The 17,215-nt window shown below is 47.0% G+C and overlaps 1 protein-coding gene across 2 annotated transcripts in view; it reads left to right on the top strand.

Annotated features, from left to right (window-relative positions):
- The window catches only part of PLXNA2 (plexin A2), a 297,126-nt gene that overhangs the window by 24,588 nt on the left and 255,323 nt on the right, over positions 1-17,215 (top strand). The window contains exon 2 of one of the 2 annotated variants that reach the window (XM_006887939.1): positions 8,020-9,286. In XM_006887939.1, the coding sequence (XP_006888001.1) occupies positions 8,054-9,286 (1,233 nt within the window). In that variant the 5' untranslated portion in view covers positions 8,020-8,053. Of the gene's footprint in view, positions 1-8,019; positions 9,287-17,215 lie in introns of those variants that run through there. The other variant, XM_006887940.1, reaches the window with a different exon arrangement.

Here is a 17,215-nt window from a genome sequence, read left to right as displayed (position 1 = left end):
GATGAGGTTTTGTACGTAGATACATCCCCATATGTATCTATCTATATGTGGATAGATTAAGACAAGGCCCATTGCAGCTATTTCAGAAGGTCCCTTTGACCCTCTTTCAGTGGATTTGTGCCCCACACCTTCGGGTTGTCAGAGTAGCTCCTTACCACTGGGCCACCAGGGCTTCTCTTTCAGTCAGTGCCCTCTAAAAGGTTCTTTAAGACGTTACCGCAAATAACGGCTATAGCCGTCCGGCACATGTTTCTAAACACCGTCGTCAATTAAAAGTGTGAGGCATTTAAAGAGATTCGTTGTTCGATTTCCTAACTGTTGCTGCCAGGGGCGTTGATTGTGGATCCCAGTGCGATGGAATCCCTGACAATTTCAGTGTTTTCTCCGCTTATCACATCTACTTAGTTCCATGGAACAGCACTGAGTCTGGGGCGGGAAATGAGATTTGGTTAAGAAGCAAACACAGCTGGTTTAGCAGTGACATCTAATTGTTCCTTTGGTCCTGTTATTTTCCGCAGAAAGTGTTCCCCCTCCCCTCTCCCTGCTCTTCCTCCTCCTCCCCCTCCCCATCCTCCCCCCTTTCCTTTTAAATCGTGTGCATAAAATACGCTAATAACAATCTTGGAGTCTGTGCATGAGTGACAGCTGAAATAAGAAAAAGACTAATCCTCCTCATACCTCCTGCAGCCCATGTCACGTGGAGATTAAATGAGTCTCTCTCCCCACCCCTGTGCCTCACCTCATCTCCACTCCCTCCTCTCTCTCTTGGTTTCCTCTCAATGAGAATCCTGGGCATTGGAATAATAATATTATAGACGCCATCAGGGTGACAGTGGGGAGAAAATCAGCTCAAACCCATGATTATTCCTTCAATCTAATAATTATTTAAATACCAGATAACTCCTTTCACTCTAATTGAGGCCTTTCAGCTGCCGGCATTACCCGGGGCCTTTGCGTTCGCCCTCTTGTTCACCTTGCGCTGCCCGACGTGCTCAGACTACCTCTGAGGTCAGTGTAAGACAGAATTACGCTGGGAATGTTTGCACGTACAACTGCTCGAGTGACCGAGACAGGTACTTCAGTCCCCTTCCACCCGCAGGGCCCTCAGGGTCTCACGTGCAGACGTTTTGCCCACCTGGACTTGCTTAATTCACAGGCATCATCCCGCCTAAGGAGCTTCTGAGGTAGGTCATCTGGATCCACCCCTTGCCTCTGGGTAAACTTCTTCTCAAACTCATTCTTAAGATGGTGCAAACAATGAAGTGCCCGGCTGCTAATCAAAAGGTGGGAAGTTCATGTCGACCCAGAGGCACTTTGGCAGTGAGGGCTGGTGGTCAAATCAGCCACTGCACAGAAACTCTCTGACACACACTGGGTCACTGTGAGTCAGAGTCAACTCGGTGTCAAATGGTCTCAGTTTTGAAAGATTCAGTGTCTGAAAAATCCCATAATCTCTTTCAGGGATTGCTTCTTGATAGGATGTCCTTCTTAATATCTAGCTTCAGTCACTGCTGTTGCAGTGCTGTCTCTTTGAAGGAAAAGTTTCCTGGGCTTAGATGAAATCTGAATTGTATGCAAAGCTGTCTATGGACAACAAGAGGTGGCGTAGGACACCACAGCCCCCAAGCCACAGTGCTGGCACTTTCCTGAGCAGGTAACAAGGAAGCCATTCCAGTGTGACTGTCATGCTCTCTGCTCCTTTATCCCTATCTCCTTGCATCTTCCTTGGGCATCAATTCCTTGTCCAGGCCCCCAGTCAAGTCTCCTGTGTACCCTTTGGGGCACAAGACCTTCTTCACCTTAACAGCACATCTTCAAAGAAAATCATAACCAACACCCGGGGCCTTTTTGCCTATGACTGAGTCAGTATGTGTGTTAAAAAAAAACCAGCTTTTTAGCCCTGGACCTGGGTCCTATTACAGCCCATTCCTAACTCATTTTGGAGCATTTTAGATATTGATTTTTGTCTGGGTTTTAATTTATTTATTGACATTTTTTTAAAAGGTAATAGATTTGAATAATCTTAAATCACCTTCAGCATTAACCCTAAAATTCTACTTCTAAGGTGTTACTAAGGGAACTCTGGTTGACTAGTGGCAAGAAGCTGTGCTGCAACCGCAAAGGCGGGGGGTTCAAATACACTAGTTGCTCTGTGGAGAAGGGTGAACAATCTCCTCTATGATTAACTGCCTTTGAAAACCCGCTGAAATGTCAGCCATGCTTCAGTTCTGACTCGACAGCACACAGCAACAACAAACAAGGTGTGACTGATTAGAGCATATAGGGAGCTCTGGTGGCCTAGGAGTAAAACGCTGCACTGCAATCACAAAGGCACTCAGTTCAAACCCACCAGCTGCTCCACAGGAGAAAGATGGGCAGTCTCTTTCCCTATCATTTACTGCCTTTGAGAACCCTAGAGGGTCAGCTGTGGGTTGGTTCTGACTTGATGGTACACAACAACGACAGGAAGCTCTGGTAAGTGTAGTCCAAGGGAACAGGGCTGCTAGCCCAAAGGTGATTGGTTCCTCTCTGGAAGTTTGAATCCACCAGCGGCTGTGTAGGAAAAATATGCACAATCTCCGTTTGTGAGGTTTACAGCCGCAGAAACCTGCAGGACTGTGAGCAGGTTTGGTCTCAACATCAATGAGAGAGAAAGAATTAGAAAGGAGAGTTGGAGGAAAGATGGGATGTCTCTGTGCTGCGAGAGAAGGAGAGAGGTGAGTCTTTCTCTGACTTCACAGCCTTTGTTGTTCCACTTCTCTTTCCTCCATCACCATCTGGCTCCTTAGAGTCCTGGATGCGTGTTGCCTGCTAGGTGCGGTAGCAAGAACAGAGACCATTCATGACCATTGTTTTGAAAATTCCCATGGAAGCGACAGTGCTGTGGGTAGTCCTGGTACTGCCAGGTGGTGGGAGTGTCAGTGATGACTGAAAATGGAGCTAGGGATGGTGGTGAGGCCAACATGAACTTTGACTCCATGTGGGGAAAGAAGTCATATCCTCCCTCTAGCTTCTTACTCCCAGTTCCTTTTTGTGATAAGGGAGAATAAAAAATGCCAGAGACATGTGTCCCTGGATCTCTGGGGAAAGGGCAGGACAGGAGGGAGGAGAGAACCCACTCTCAAATTGAACTGGAAATGCTGGGTTGTCCCTGTCTCCCTGCTTTGTCACTCCCATCTCTGGCAGCTGACGGGGAAGGTATTAGTTGCCTTCATTGGCTGTCACCAACACCTGCCTTCTGAATCCTGATCAGAGAGAGTGTCATCAAACCATCCAAATAAAATATTTAGAGGCACATGCTTCCCAAAGAGGCAAACATAGCCTCTCGTTGGCACCTGGAGTGCTCAGGATGAGATGTCCTAGAAAGCTGTGGCACAATCAGGGTCCCAGAGCAGAATACCTTAGTTTGAGGTGGGGTAAAAGTGGGGGTGGGGGAAGGAAATCTGTCAAAGAACAGAGATGAGGCAAGTTTGTGCTCTTGAGGATGTCTGCAATTATGTAACTTTGTCAACCAGATAGAGATGTGACAGAAAGAACGGAGGCATTGCTATTAAAGGAAAACTTCTGAGGTTGACAATAGCAGAGAATTAGGGTAGGCGGAGTCTGCCAGATTGAGGGTGGGAAATTCGCTTCAAGGCACATCATGGAGTTTAATCTAAGTCAGAGTGAGTGGTAAGGAGCTGGACACATCAACAGATAAATAGCTAAGAATAAAGACAAAGTCATCATGAACACTTAAAATGCACCAGGCACTTAACATATTTATTCAATAATCCTATGAGGTACGTACTAACACAAACCCCACGTGTGTGTGTGTGTGTGTGTGTGTGTGTGTGTGTGTGTGTGTGTGTCTGTTCAATAATCTTATGAGCTTATGTACCAATACTAAACTGGTGGTGTAATAACATCACCAAATGGCTGCATACTTTGATAGAGTTCATACAACCATACCTTCTGTTTAAATCCAAGTGAGAAAGAGGACAACTCAATAAGATAGATGAATTGACTCAGCAACTGTTAACAATGGTCTCAAGCATGGTAGAGACCATGAAGATGGCACAGGATAGGGCAAGGTTCTGATCTGTTGATCTAAGGGTCGCTGTGAGTCCTGGTAAACAACATGAAGGCACCTACCAGTGTCAGCCATGGAGTTCAGAGTATACGCTTTTGACCCTCACATTACACTGCCTCATCAGAGGCATGGTGGGACAGGCCCTTCTGCTCCTGACAACTCACATACAAGGTTTGATCTTTGTCTTCTGAGTCTGGCTTTGGAGTAGATTCTTGGCAATAGTAAACTTGGCATAGAAAAGCAGAGCTTCCAAACTTGCCATTGAAGTCAGTTGTCCTTATGAAAGCTCCACTCCCAAAGTGAAATGTACTCGGGACCATGGCTCCCGTTGACTGCAGCAGCAGGGCCAGCTGTTCCCAGATGGTGATTCCTGAGCCCCGGGGAGTGAAATTGCTTGGCAGCTCCCCAGGAGCAGGGTGTCCCAGAACAGATGCTGATTGGTGGGTGAGAGGGAAACAGCCCAGCTGTGCTAGTCTGTCAGAACGTCTGGCCTCACTTCATAGGATGAAGGGACTCAGTTACTGTAGGAGTCACGGAGTCCAAGAACTGAAGGTATCAAGTCTCAGGGTATCATTTAATATGAAAGAAGGAATCTTACCGATGGGTAAGCACCAACACCCTTTATTATGCAATAGAGAAATGGGCTTAGGAGATGCTAGACAGCTTAAAGCCCCACAATTTATGAGTGATAAAGCAGAACTTGAACCCAGGGCTTCCTACCAACCCCCCCCCCCATAACCTTCATCTTGCCCCGTCAGCCTGCAGATCAGTTTTCAGTCACCAGCTGTATTAGTTACCTAGAGCTGCTATAACAAACAACTGAAATCTTGGTGGCTTAAAACAAGAGAGATTTATTCTCTCATAGTCCTGCAGCCTGGAAGTCCCAAACCTAGATGTTAGCAGGATTGGTTCATTTGGGGGCTCCCAGGGAGTTCTGGCCCATGCTTCTTTCCCAGTTCTGGTAGCTGCTGGTCATCCTTGATTTGTAAATGCATCATTCCAGGCTCGGTCTCCATCTTCACATGGCATTATCCCTGTGCATCTAGTCTCTGCATCTACAATTCTGTCTTTAGTGAAGACACCAGTCATGTTAGAATTAACACCTGCTCTCTCATCCAATGAGACTTCATCTTAACTTCATCTGTAAAGTTCCTATTTCCAAACAAGATCACATTCACAAGTGTCAGAGGGGGGAGCCTATCCTGATACCCTCTAGCTCTCACGGACTCTGTCCTCCACCTGGCATCGTGTAGAAGGGCTGTGCTGGGACTGGTACTGGGATAAAACAGAGCAGATCACTGTGGAACTATTTCCTGGACAATTGCCTTTTCCTGCCACATACTTCCCAAGCAGAATTCTTCATCAGGTTAGGGCTGGAGGTCAAAAGTCCACCTGCTGTGTCTGTGCTCAGGGAAAGGAAGAAAATACCCCCCCCCCAAATAAAAAGTCAGGAGCTCTGGCAGGCTTCATGAAATGGGGTCTCCTGGAGAGACCAGCACCATGCTAAGAAGTTTCGATGCATTATCTCATTTATTCTCATGACAGCCCAAAGGATAGGCCTTGGAATTACCCCCACTGACTTGCCCACATTCACTGTTTCCTAATTTTCCCTAATAACAAAATGTTCTTATTCTTCAAACTGGAGAGTGCTGGGCAGGGAGGCGAGATGTTCGGGGTTTACGTCACACTAGGCCCTTTTGTCTTCTCTCTGCTATCACAGCCCCCTTCCTCCATCCTCAAGTCCAACACTGTGGAGATGGCTGGCATGCACTGTCTGTAAACTTCACACGGTGCATCTCAGGCATGTAGAACACCGCGTTCAGAAGGACAACCATTAGAATGGTCATCCTCCCGGCTCCACTGAGTCCCACCATTGGTGTGGGGAGCTCTCCTCCCCAGAGCCAGTTCCCTGCCCCACTGGAGAATTTAGAGCTTCTGTTATTTCCTCTCCACAGCTTCTCTTGAGGAATTCACGTCCTGCTACCGGCCTCAGGACATAGCTAAAAATAACCCCTGGTTTTCAAACTGAAAGCTCCAGTCTACTGGGAGTTCTGTCTGTGTGGGGGCAGCGTGGGGGTGGGGAGTGCGGAAGAGGTGTGTCGAAGGAGCTGGGGTCAGCCTGGGCTGCTCCTGCAGTCTTCCTCTTTCCAAGGAAGCCTGAGCCTTCATGAGTCACCCCAGAACACACTGGGGGATGTGCGGTTAGAGGGGGGAGGTAGGTGTGTCCTACCCCTGGCATTACTGTGGCTGTCAGACTTAGGGTACAGGGTGGAAGAGGAAGGAGAATTTTTAAAGAAAAGCCGCAGAGAATGTGTGTTCAAATTGAAGCCCAGTCCAGCCAGATGGGGTGTGATGGGGGACAGGCCACTCCTATGCCACTGGGTAGAAAATCCAAACTTCATTTGGATGTTTCCATTCTCGCTGCCTTATGGGCCCGAGAGTGCTGTCTGGACTTGTCCAGGGACGGCACTGGACAGTTAATCTGTCCAGCTGGAGAAGAGAGGTTTTCTGCTGGTTGTTTTCCTGACTGCTTTCCCCCTGCTGTTCCTTCCCTAAGAGCCAGGAGCAACACTGTTGTAGGCCGGATAGACTCTGCTGTATGCCCTTGCTTTCTAGCTCAGAACTCTCTAGAAGCTCTCCTTGGGAGCTCTGTCTGCTTCCTCTGAATATGGAAGAGGGAGCATCAAGTCCCACAAGTAGAAAAGCTTTAGGGCCTGTGAGTCAGGAGAAAATGGAGCCAAGACAGTGGTGTAGCAGATAAAAGTGAAGTAGAATCTCTAAGCAGCCAGGAGACTTGAGCAGTGGCTGGGCACTCACCCTTCATTCGTTTTCCTTCCTCGCATTTCCCCAAAAGGAGAGTTCTTGCCCTCAGTGACTAATGTCAGACCCAATTAACTAGTCCTCTAACCAGGAGCCAGGCTCCCATGTACTTTGGCCTGAAGAAGCAGAGATCGAAGTACTTTCTCCAGGGTTTGCCAGCAAGCTCCCTCGGGTGACTGTGATATGGCATCTTCATGTACCAACGCGGTCAGGACACCCATTGCCTACCCATCTCCTGAGGCCACTTTAGGCTCCTAAGGAGAACATACAAGAGTCCTTGTTATACTGACCAGACTGTTTCACATTCCTAAGCACTGTCAGTCCAAACGCTGTACATTCTCTGGTGGTTCGAATTCACCAGAGGCTTGATGGGAGAAAAACGGGCAACCTCTTCCTTTGCAATTTCTAGCCTCAGAAATCCAGTGGAGGGTCACCTTTGAGTTGGTCTGACTCCACAGCAAAAAGTTTGAGTTTGACAATGTTTCTACAGCTACAGATCAGGGGGTTTTGTGTCAGGCTGGGGAAGAGGCTGTGGGAAGTGAGGGGTGTTGTGAGGGGGTGTGGCCAATTTGTGCCCTTCTCTGTGCAGGACAGAGCATGAGAAAGTAAAGAAGCATAGTGGACACAGGGGGTGGAATCTGAAGTAAGAAGGAATGTTATTGGCAGTAGCCGGCTTTAAGAGTAGTTGGCCAGAGCGCCTGGGGGAGGGCCTTCTTAGCAAACTATTGAAAAACAGGAGAGATTTCTACTCCACAAGGATCTTGCGGACAGGAGGATGGGATGAGAAAGGCTGGCTTCAGTCCCAACACGAGGCTCTAATAACTGGGTGAACTTAAACCCTCTTTTAACCTCTCTGGGAGATAAAAAAGTGATGTCTTAAGAGGACAGAAATAGAGATGCTTTGTAAAGTATAAAAGTATTTTACAGCATAAAAGCTGGAGACCAAAATAGATAATAGGATTCCCTGAGCATCCCTAAGAGAGAGAAAGTATGTTAAAAATAGAAAACCCGAAATACAGAAGGCAGAAAGACACGGAGCTCGTGAGGCTGGAGACCCTCGGTCAGGCAGGCCTATTCATTCCTCCCAGAACTGGTTTTCATCTGACCACTGTGTCTGTCTTTTCCAGAACCATGTGAGGGTGCCCCAGGAAGCTGGACTGGATGAGACCTCAGAGGATTTGTCTCCTCATCCTCGCCCTGCTCAGAATGGAACAGAGGAGGCCCTGGCCACGGGCCCCCGAGATTGACGGCTGGTCGGTGGTCTTGCTCTCAGTGGTCTGGATGCTGCTGGTCACTCCAGCAGCCACCATGCCTCAGTTCAGCACCTTCCACGCCGAGAACCGTGACTGGACCTTCAATCACTTGACTGTCCATCGAGGCACTGGGGCTGTGTACGTGGGGGCCATCAACAGGGTGTACAAGCTGACCGGCAACCTGACCATCCAGGTGGCTCACAAGACGGGCCCAGAGGAGGACAACAAGTCTTGCTACCCACCCCTGATTGTGCAGCCCTGCAGCGAAGTTCTCACCCTCACCAACAACGTCAACAAGCTGCTCATCATCGACTACTCCGAGAACCGCCTGCTGGCCTGCGGGAGCCTCTACCAGGGCGTCTGCAAGCTGCTGAGGCTGGATGACCTCTTCATCCTGGTGGAGCCATCCCACAAGAAGGAGCACTACCTGTCCAGCGTCAACAAGACGGGCACCATGTATGGGGTGATTGTGCGCTCCGAGGGTGAGGATGGCAAGCTCTTCATTGGCACCGCCGTGGACGGAAAGCAGGATTACTTCCCGACCCTGTCCAGCCGGAAGCTACCCCGAGACCCCGAGTCCTCAGCTATGCTAGACTACGAGCTACACAGTGATTTCGTCTCTTCCCTCATCAAGATCCCCTCAGACACCCTGGCCCTGGTCTCCCACTTTGACATCTTCTACATCTATGGCTTTGCCAGTGGGGGCTTCGTCTACTTCCTCACTGTCCAGCCAGAGACCCCCGAGGGTGTGACCATCAACTCCGCTGGAGACCTGTTCTACACCTCACGCATCGTGCGTCTGTGCAAGGATGACCCCAAGTTCCACTCGTATGTGTCTCTGCCTTTCGGCTGCACGCGGGCCGGGGTGGAATATCGCCTCCTGCAGGCCGCTTACCTCGCCAAGCCCGGGGACTCACTGGCCCAGGCTTTCAACCTCAGCAGGGAGGACGATGTGCTTTTTGCCATCTTCTCCAAAGGACAGAAGCAGTACCACAATCCGCCCGATGACTCTGCCCTCTGTGCCTTCCCCATCCGTGCCATCAACCAGCAAATCAAGGAGCGCCTTCAGTCCTGCTACCAGGGCGAGGGCAACCTGGAGCTCAACTGGCTGCTGGGGAAGGACGTCCAGTGCACCAAGGCGGTAAGGAGGGGCTTGCCCGGCTCTGCTCTGAGTGGGAGTCCACGCTGAGACTCGCTGTTGATGTCCTTCTGCCCACCCAGCTCCCAAGCTCCCAAGGACCTGCAGTGACTTGAGTTTGCAGGTTCAGGTCATCTGGTGACAACACAGAGTATTACTGAGACCAGACACTTGGGGTGCACTTGTAAATTGATTAAATTAATCATTTTAGCTAGATAGATAAATAGACAGATGTATAGATAGATAATAGATAGATAGATAGATAGATAGATAGATAGATAATAGATAGATCAATTGATCGATCAATCCTGGTGGCCTAGTCCAGAGACAGCTGTGCTACTAACCCCAAAGACTGCCTTTCTAGTAGTTTAAATCCCCCAGAAGTTCCTTGAAAAAAAGATGGGCAGTCTCCTCCTGTGTGGTTTACAGCCACCTAAAACCTGTGGAGGGTCAGCCCTGAGTCAGTTCTGACTATTTAGCAAACACACACATACACACCACACACACACACACACACACACACACACACACACACACACACATTGGTGTCAAGAAGCTGCACTGCAACCCTGAAGTCATCATGTGGTTCAAGGCCACCAGCTGCTCTGTGGGAGAAGGATGGGCAATCTCTTCCATGGAATTAACAAACCCACTGGAGGGTCAGCTATGGGTCAGTTCTAGTGCTATGGTATGCAAGAACAACAACATGTACACATATGCACACATTGTTGTTATTAGGTGCCATTGAACTGAGTACAACTCAAGAGATCCTATGAACAACAGATCTGAACCTTATTCTATCCTGTGTCGTCCTCATTCTCTCTGACACACTTAAGCCCACTGCTGCAGTCATTATGTCAGTCCATCTCAGGGTGTGTGTGTGTGTGTGTGTGTGTGTGTATTATTGTTAAGTGCTGTCGAGTCATAGACGACTCATAGCAAACCCATAAATTAAAGACCTGAACACTTGTATAACTTTTATCATTTCTCCAAGTTCATAGAGTTTCTGGAGCCAAGCTATTCCAAAAGTGGATGCCGTTCCTGCTTCCAAGCTTGTATTAATCAGAGAGCTCCACCAAAAACTGTCTACCATGGGTAACCATGATTGTATTTGACAAATCAGTGTCACAGTATTCAGCTTCACAGCAACCACGAGTTACCTCTGTACAGCAAATGGACAGACCAGTGCTATGCCACTTAGAAGAATGTTTGATCAAAAACAATTAAAACCAGGCCTGAGGGCCGCAGATTAAAACCATTCACCTTTGGCTTGGTAGCATCCCTTTCTGTCCACTAGGCCAAAGAGCTCTCTCGTTATTGTTGTTGTTGTTGTTGTTGTTGTTAAGTGCTGTCAAGTCATAGACAATTCGTAGTGACCCTATAAATGAAAGAACTGAACACTTGTATAACTTTCATTGTTTCTCCAAGTTCGTAGAGTTTCGGGAGGAAGCTATTTCGGAAGTAGATGCCACTCCTGCTTCATATATATAATCACTTCAATCCTGAAGACATACAGTTTGAATCCACCAGCTGCTCTGCCAGAGAAGGATGGACAGTCTCCTCCCACTCAGTTAACTGCCCCTGAAAACCCACCCAAGGGTCAGCTATGAGTGGATCCTGACTTGATGGTACACAACAACAGTGATGTATACACACACACATATGTCACAAGCCAGCCAAATTTGACTGAGTCAGGCAATACAGGCTTCAGGGTGAACCGCTGTGATGACATCCAAAGATCCCTTGGCTTGGTGGAGCCACCTAGTAGCAAGGCAAAACAAATAAATGTGTGAAATAGATGGTCTGTCCAATGGTGATAATTACAGTGGAGAACAATAAAGCAGGGAAGGAGACGATGCAGAGCCAGGGGAGCTGACTCATTGAGAAAATGAGATTTGAGCAAGGACTGAGAGAGGCATGGCAGGGAGCCAGGCAGGTAGAAAGAGGTGGAGGAACAGGTACAAAGACTTTAAGGCATGTCTGGAATGTTTGCAGAACAGCAAGGAGGCCCTCACAGCTGCGGCAGAGTGTGTAAGAGAAGGTGTAGTCAGAAGCAGGGGCAGTCAGAGGTAAGGGGGCCACATCTACTGTAGGGCCTTTTAGGCCACTAGGATGTCAAGTGAGGGCACAGAAGGCAATTGGATGTGCAAGGAAAAAGAAGCGGGAGAGAGCTAAACTTGCATGACAGATTGAAAACTGGAGAAAAAGCATCAGAGGTCTGTGCAAAGTTACAGAGAATCAAAAGTCTGTGCAAAGGAAGCTCAGGATCCAGACCTGAGGAAGCAGAGTTAAGATTAACACAGAGCGCTGTCCTGTCATGGGGCCAGGGTGCTGTCATTTAAGTGATCACCATCATCTATCCGTCCAGCCATTGATCCATCATCCATCACTCAAGTGTACGCCCATCTGCCTTTCCCTCCATCTATCCATTAATCATCCACTGGTCCACTCCCCCCTCCATCCATCCCTCCTTCTAGCCATCCATCATCCATTCATCCTTCTCTCATTTAACAAGTGGATACTGGAGATCTTTCAAGTACCTGACCCTGTGCTAGGCACTGAGGATGCAAGTATAAAAAGACATATCACTCTCCTAACAGATTTTATCATTTAGAGGGAAAGATCTAAAAGCAGGTTACAATATTGTGTATGCACAGGAGTCAAAGGCCAGGATTCCCGCCTTACTTCATAATATCCTAATGTTTCAACCTTTCAGGTTTCTCATCTGTCAAATGGGAATGATAATCTGTACTTCATGGGAGAGTCAGACAAGAGTATATATGGAGAGATTAGCTTTGTGACTGGCATGTTAGGTTTACAATCATTAGTTAACTGTTAGGTAGTGTGACAATTACTAAAATAGGGGGGTTTTTTTGCAAAGAGCTGCAGTTTAGGATCAGCAGCCTGTGGAAAAATCTGGACTGAGGCACCCATATGGCTGCTTTCTGCGTACCCTAAATTGAGGCTGCCTGCAACAACCTTTTTTTTAAAAAAAAATGAGAGAACAGATCATAGGCTCAGTTGCTATTCATGCCATCATTTGTAAGGCAGGGTAGAGTAGTGAATGAGATTATATGCTTTATAATATGACAGATTCAGATTAGAAATCAGTTCAGTCACTTACTAACAAGCCCTGATGGCACAATGGTTAGGTGCATGGCTACTAATGGAAAGGTCGGTGGCTCGAGCCCATGTAGCAGCTCTGTAAGCTGCTCCATTTCCATAGGGATTGCAGCCAGGGAAGTTCTCTGGGGAAGATCTCTGTCACATGGGGTCACTATGAGTCATGATTAGCTTGGTAGCATCTAACAGCACAACTTACTACCTGTGTGACTTTGGACAAATTATATACCTGATCTGACATATAATTGCTTCATCTTTTAAATGGAGATAATAGTATGCTCTTTCTGTGGTTATTATTAGGATCAAGTAGAATACTTTGTAAAGTGCTTAAGCACAATACCTGGCACATCAAAAGAAATCAATAAAGGGCAACTATAATTATTAATATTAATAATAATAATATGTCATAATCTTCCCTTTTGTAAATGAAGATGCTGGCCTAGCTAATCTCCAGAATCCTTTCCAACCTTGAAGTCAGATAATCTGTGAGTCTAATAGATTGGGAAGAGTGGAGAGGAAATGCAAGAGTTAATCACCTTGTGGCATCCAGCCTGGACCCCACAGCCCTGTGTTGTCAGGAGGAAACTGCTGATTCCTGCTTGCCTCTGAGCCAGAAGGAAGAGGAAGTTGACACCCTTCTCTACTCCACTGGCCGTGCAGAGGGACAAGCCCGGGCTAGTGACCAAAGAGTGCCAAGGCACTGGGAGAAAGGTGACAGCAGGTGAAGCCAGGACCTCAGAGAGCATGAACCTTTCCTCCTGGCCCCTTTAGCATAATAGTGGTCCCAGAGGAGGGACCCATCAGAGGTCCTTATCATTCCGTGATACCCCAATCTGGACACCCTAAAGCATGCTGGTGACCTTAGAGATGTTGAAATATCAATGAGAGATTCTGTGGGCCCAAAGACTTAATTTTCACAGGTCCTGTGGACAAACGCAGAATACTCACATCAATACAGATTTGACTTTGTCCCCAGAAAAAGTGTGGAAGGAGACTAGCATGCATTCAGTCATGGCTCTGCAGTAAAAGTTATACTGGGCAATTTACAAGTTACCCTACTTGATCTTCACAGTGGCCTTATAAAGCAAGGCATGTTGTTGTTGTTGTTGATTGCCATCGAGTCAAGCAGGACTCAAAGTGACCCTGATGCCTTTCTATAACTATCATCATTTCTCAGAGTTCATAGAGTTTTCAGAGGCATGTTGTTTAGGAAGTGGATAATATTCCTGCTTCCAAACCTGTATTAAAGTGGGAGCTCCACCAAACACTGTCCACCATAGGTAATGGTTATGTCATTTGACACCCCAATAGCATAAGGTTCAGCATCACAGCAACCCCAGGTTACCTGTGTACAGCATATTGACAGAAGAGTGTTGTACTACTTAGAAGAATGTTCCTCCAAAATATAATAACAACTGACTTTTAAATACAAAGGAAGGAATACCATCAACATTTTACAGATGGGAAAATAAATTTCACAAAATCTAACTAAAGGGCTTAAATTTATATAAGTATATATGATAGACGAGTACTTGGAGTTGGGGTCAGCTTATACGAATTCTGAGTAAAAATTTTTATTTAAGCTTTGCTGCTCCTAAGGAAAGCATACTTCACACTCTCACTGTTTGAAGAAAAGTAAAAGGAAATGAATTTTTTGAGAATAACAATTTAAATAAGCAAGAGAAATAGGCCAGCCAATCCATGGAGCTTGGGCTCAGAGAAAATCTTTCTCTCACATGGGATTCTAGAATTAGGAGGGAATAATGTTACCAGTGGGCTCTTTGCTTCAGTGCACATTTCTTAACCTTGTTCAGGCTATGCATACGCCAAGACTCTGCAGCCTTACCAGCCCCTCCAGAAAGTGATCAAGAAGCACAGCCATATAGTCAAAGTCTTCCAGAGCAGAAAGGAAGCTTGAGGACTACCTGGTCCAGTCCTTTCACTTCACAGATGAGAAAACAGAATCTGAGAGATTCAAGGTCACACAGCTCAGTAATAGTTGTTGTTGTTGTGTACTGTTGAATTGGAACCCACCCATAGCTGACCCTCCAGTGGGTTTTTAGAGGCAGTTAATTGCACAGGAAGAGATTGCCCATCTTTTTCCTACGGAGCAGATGGTGAACAGAGATGAGATTAAAATCTGAGTCTCCAGACTCTCTACTGTACAGCGTAGAGATAAGAAAGAGAAAAAGTAAAAAGTAGCTGACTGCTCTGGTTAGCTTTCCCAAGGAGCTTTACATTTCCATTACAACTCCACTGGTATGCCAGTTATTAAACTGACTCTCCTCAGGAAATGAGGTATGTGAAGCCCTGATCTGTAGCATTTGCCAATGTCTGTGGTGTAAATACTTGTACTGTGGGTGATTTCAAGCTAAAGTGATGTCACTGAATAGATACCTGTGTATTCTGAGACTCTCTGGTTTGACTCTCTTCCTAAGTAGCATAGCCCTTCTGCTTTGTGGGACCCCAGAGCTCCAGAGTCATCTTCAACCTTAAAATATTTCTTTTCTCTAGAACACACACACATTCACCCAATAGCAGGCTTATCACCAGAGCAGCAACTCTCCCCAAAGCATCAAAAACTCAGAAGACAGGGATCTCTGGTCCCATCAGGACTGAGAAAGGAAGAGCTGAAGAGCTATCCCTGGTATTAAAAATAATACACCTTATAAACTGATATCCCAGGGAAACGAGGTTGTCACCAAGACCCCGAAGAAATGAGATGTCTGCATGTCTTTTTCTGGTGAGGACGAGAAGAGGAGTTTGAGGAGACAAGGATCAGTTTTCCCTCTGAGGCTTTCTAGTTTTCCCATAACAGCCATTCCCTCCCTTTCTCCTCTGGGATGCCTTCCCACAGCCAGAGGATTAGCTGCCACAACATTCTGGATCAGAGCCGGTAACGTTTACCCACCAGATCCCATGTCGTGCCATCAGCAGAGGCATTTTAAAACAGCCCCCATGGCCCAGCCAGGCTTCTTGCGGAGAATGCAGAGTGGCCAGCAGCTCCTGTCCTCAGGAACCATACAGTCTTAAAACTTAATGAGATCTTAAAAATCAACTCATTGCTATCAAGTCCAAAGTAACTCGAAACTGACCCTCTCGTGGGTTTTCCAAGCCTCCAAATTGCATGGGAAGAGATTGCCCCCCCCCCCAGCCCAGGTGGCTTAGCGGTAAGAATCTGCACTGTAAACCAGAAGGCATGCAGTTCAAATCCACCAGTTGCTCCGCAGGAGAATGATGGACAATCTTCTTCTACACGATTACTGCCTCAGAAAACCTGCTGGTGGGTCAGCTATGGGGCGGTTTCTGACTCAGTGGTACATCACCACCACATCATCATCCACTGATGAATTCCAGAGAGGTGTAGCCCTTAAGTTTGCACTGCAACTCCCTACAAACTATGCCCCTAGAACTCCCTAATGAGATCATGTTGTTGTGCACTGCCGAGGGGGCACCATCCCATAGCTGACCTTCCAGTGGGTTTTCGAAGACAGTGATGCTCATGGGAGGAGACTGCCCATCTTTCTCCCACAAAGTGGCTGGTGGTTTCAGACTGCATGCCTTTAACTACTTTTCCTTCTTGGAGTTCTGGTGGTAAGGAGCTGTGCTGCCAACCCAAAGGCACATGGTTCAAATCTATCAGTTGCCCCATGAGAGAAAGACGGGCAATCTCCTGTGTGATTTATAGCTTCCGAAAACCCACTGTAGGTCTGTTCCAACTCAATGGTACATAACAGCAAAGAGCAACACACAAAAGCTCCCTATTGACATCTCGTTGTTACGTGCTGTCGAGTCAAGAACTCGCAGCAACCCAATGATCAACAGATCTGAGCTGTCCTATCCTGTACGACCCTCAGCATCTCTCACACACTTTAGGCTCTTGATGCAGTCACTGGGTCAGTTAATGAGATCTTAGACATCATCAGGTTAACATGCCCTTTAACAGCTAACGATGATTACCATGCTCTGCTGCTCATCAGAAGGGTAGTGCCTCCAGTCTACTCAGAGACATCTTGGGAGAAGACTGACGGTGTACTTCCCAAAAAGTAGTGATTGAAAATGGTATGGAGACTGTTCCCCTGTGGCACATGAGGTTGCTGTAACTTGGGGTAAGCTCAGCAGCCACTGGTTTGATTTTATTAGCACCCGAAGATGAAACCACCTCACCCGCATCCAGCCTTCCCTGTTTCTAAGCAGCAATTGTTTCCACTTGCTCAAGGTGATCTCTTTCCAAAGGTTGTCCTTCGCTTCTCTTGACAAATGCTCTTCATGCGAGCATCGCACCACTCCCTACAAGAGGACGGTAGTAGGAAGAACATCGCCCCCAGAGTTCTATCTGGTTTAGATTTATCCAAACATTGTTGAGTAGCAGACAATTGTGGGAATCACACACTCACTTATTGCTGTTGAGTTAGATCTAGTAGGTTGTGGGGGTTTTAAAATTTTCTAAAAATGTTATTATTTTTATGTGTGTGCACTGTCAAATCATCTCTGACTGGTAGAGGAGGAGATTTTCTCTCCTTCTCCAGCAGAGTATCTGGTGGATTTGAACCACGTACCTCTGGGATTGCAGTGCAGCTTCTTGCTCTAGTAGGTTTTTAAAAAGCTGTAAATTGGAAAGGAGAGAAAATTGCCCATCTGTGCCCCACAGAACAGCTGGTGAATTCGAACTAGCAGAGATGCCTAACCTTTGGGCTAGCACCTAAATCCCTATAGACTTTACCACCACAGCCCCCCATAATGGGAATAGTTCTCCATACAGAGCACTTTTCCATAGGCATGATTTCATTTGCTCATCAAATGTTTTAT

The sequence above is a fragment of the Elephantulus edwardii genome, unplaced genomic scaffold (genome assembly GCF_000299155.1).
Source record: "Elephantulus edwardii isolate Elephantulus edwardi_28Jun2011 unplaced genomic scaffold, EleEdw1.0 scaffold00063, whole genome shotgun sequence".
In the NCBI taxonomy this organism is placed as follows: domain Eukaryota; kingdom Metazoa; phylum Chordata; class Mammalia; order Macroscelidea; family Macroscelididae; genus Elephantulus; species Elephantulus edwardii.
The sequence above is the reverse complement of the archived record's forward strand: the minus strand, read 5'-3'. Positions and strand labels throughout refer to the sequence as shown.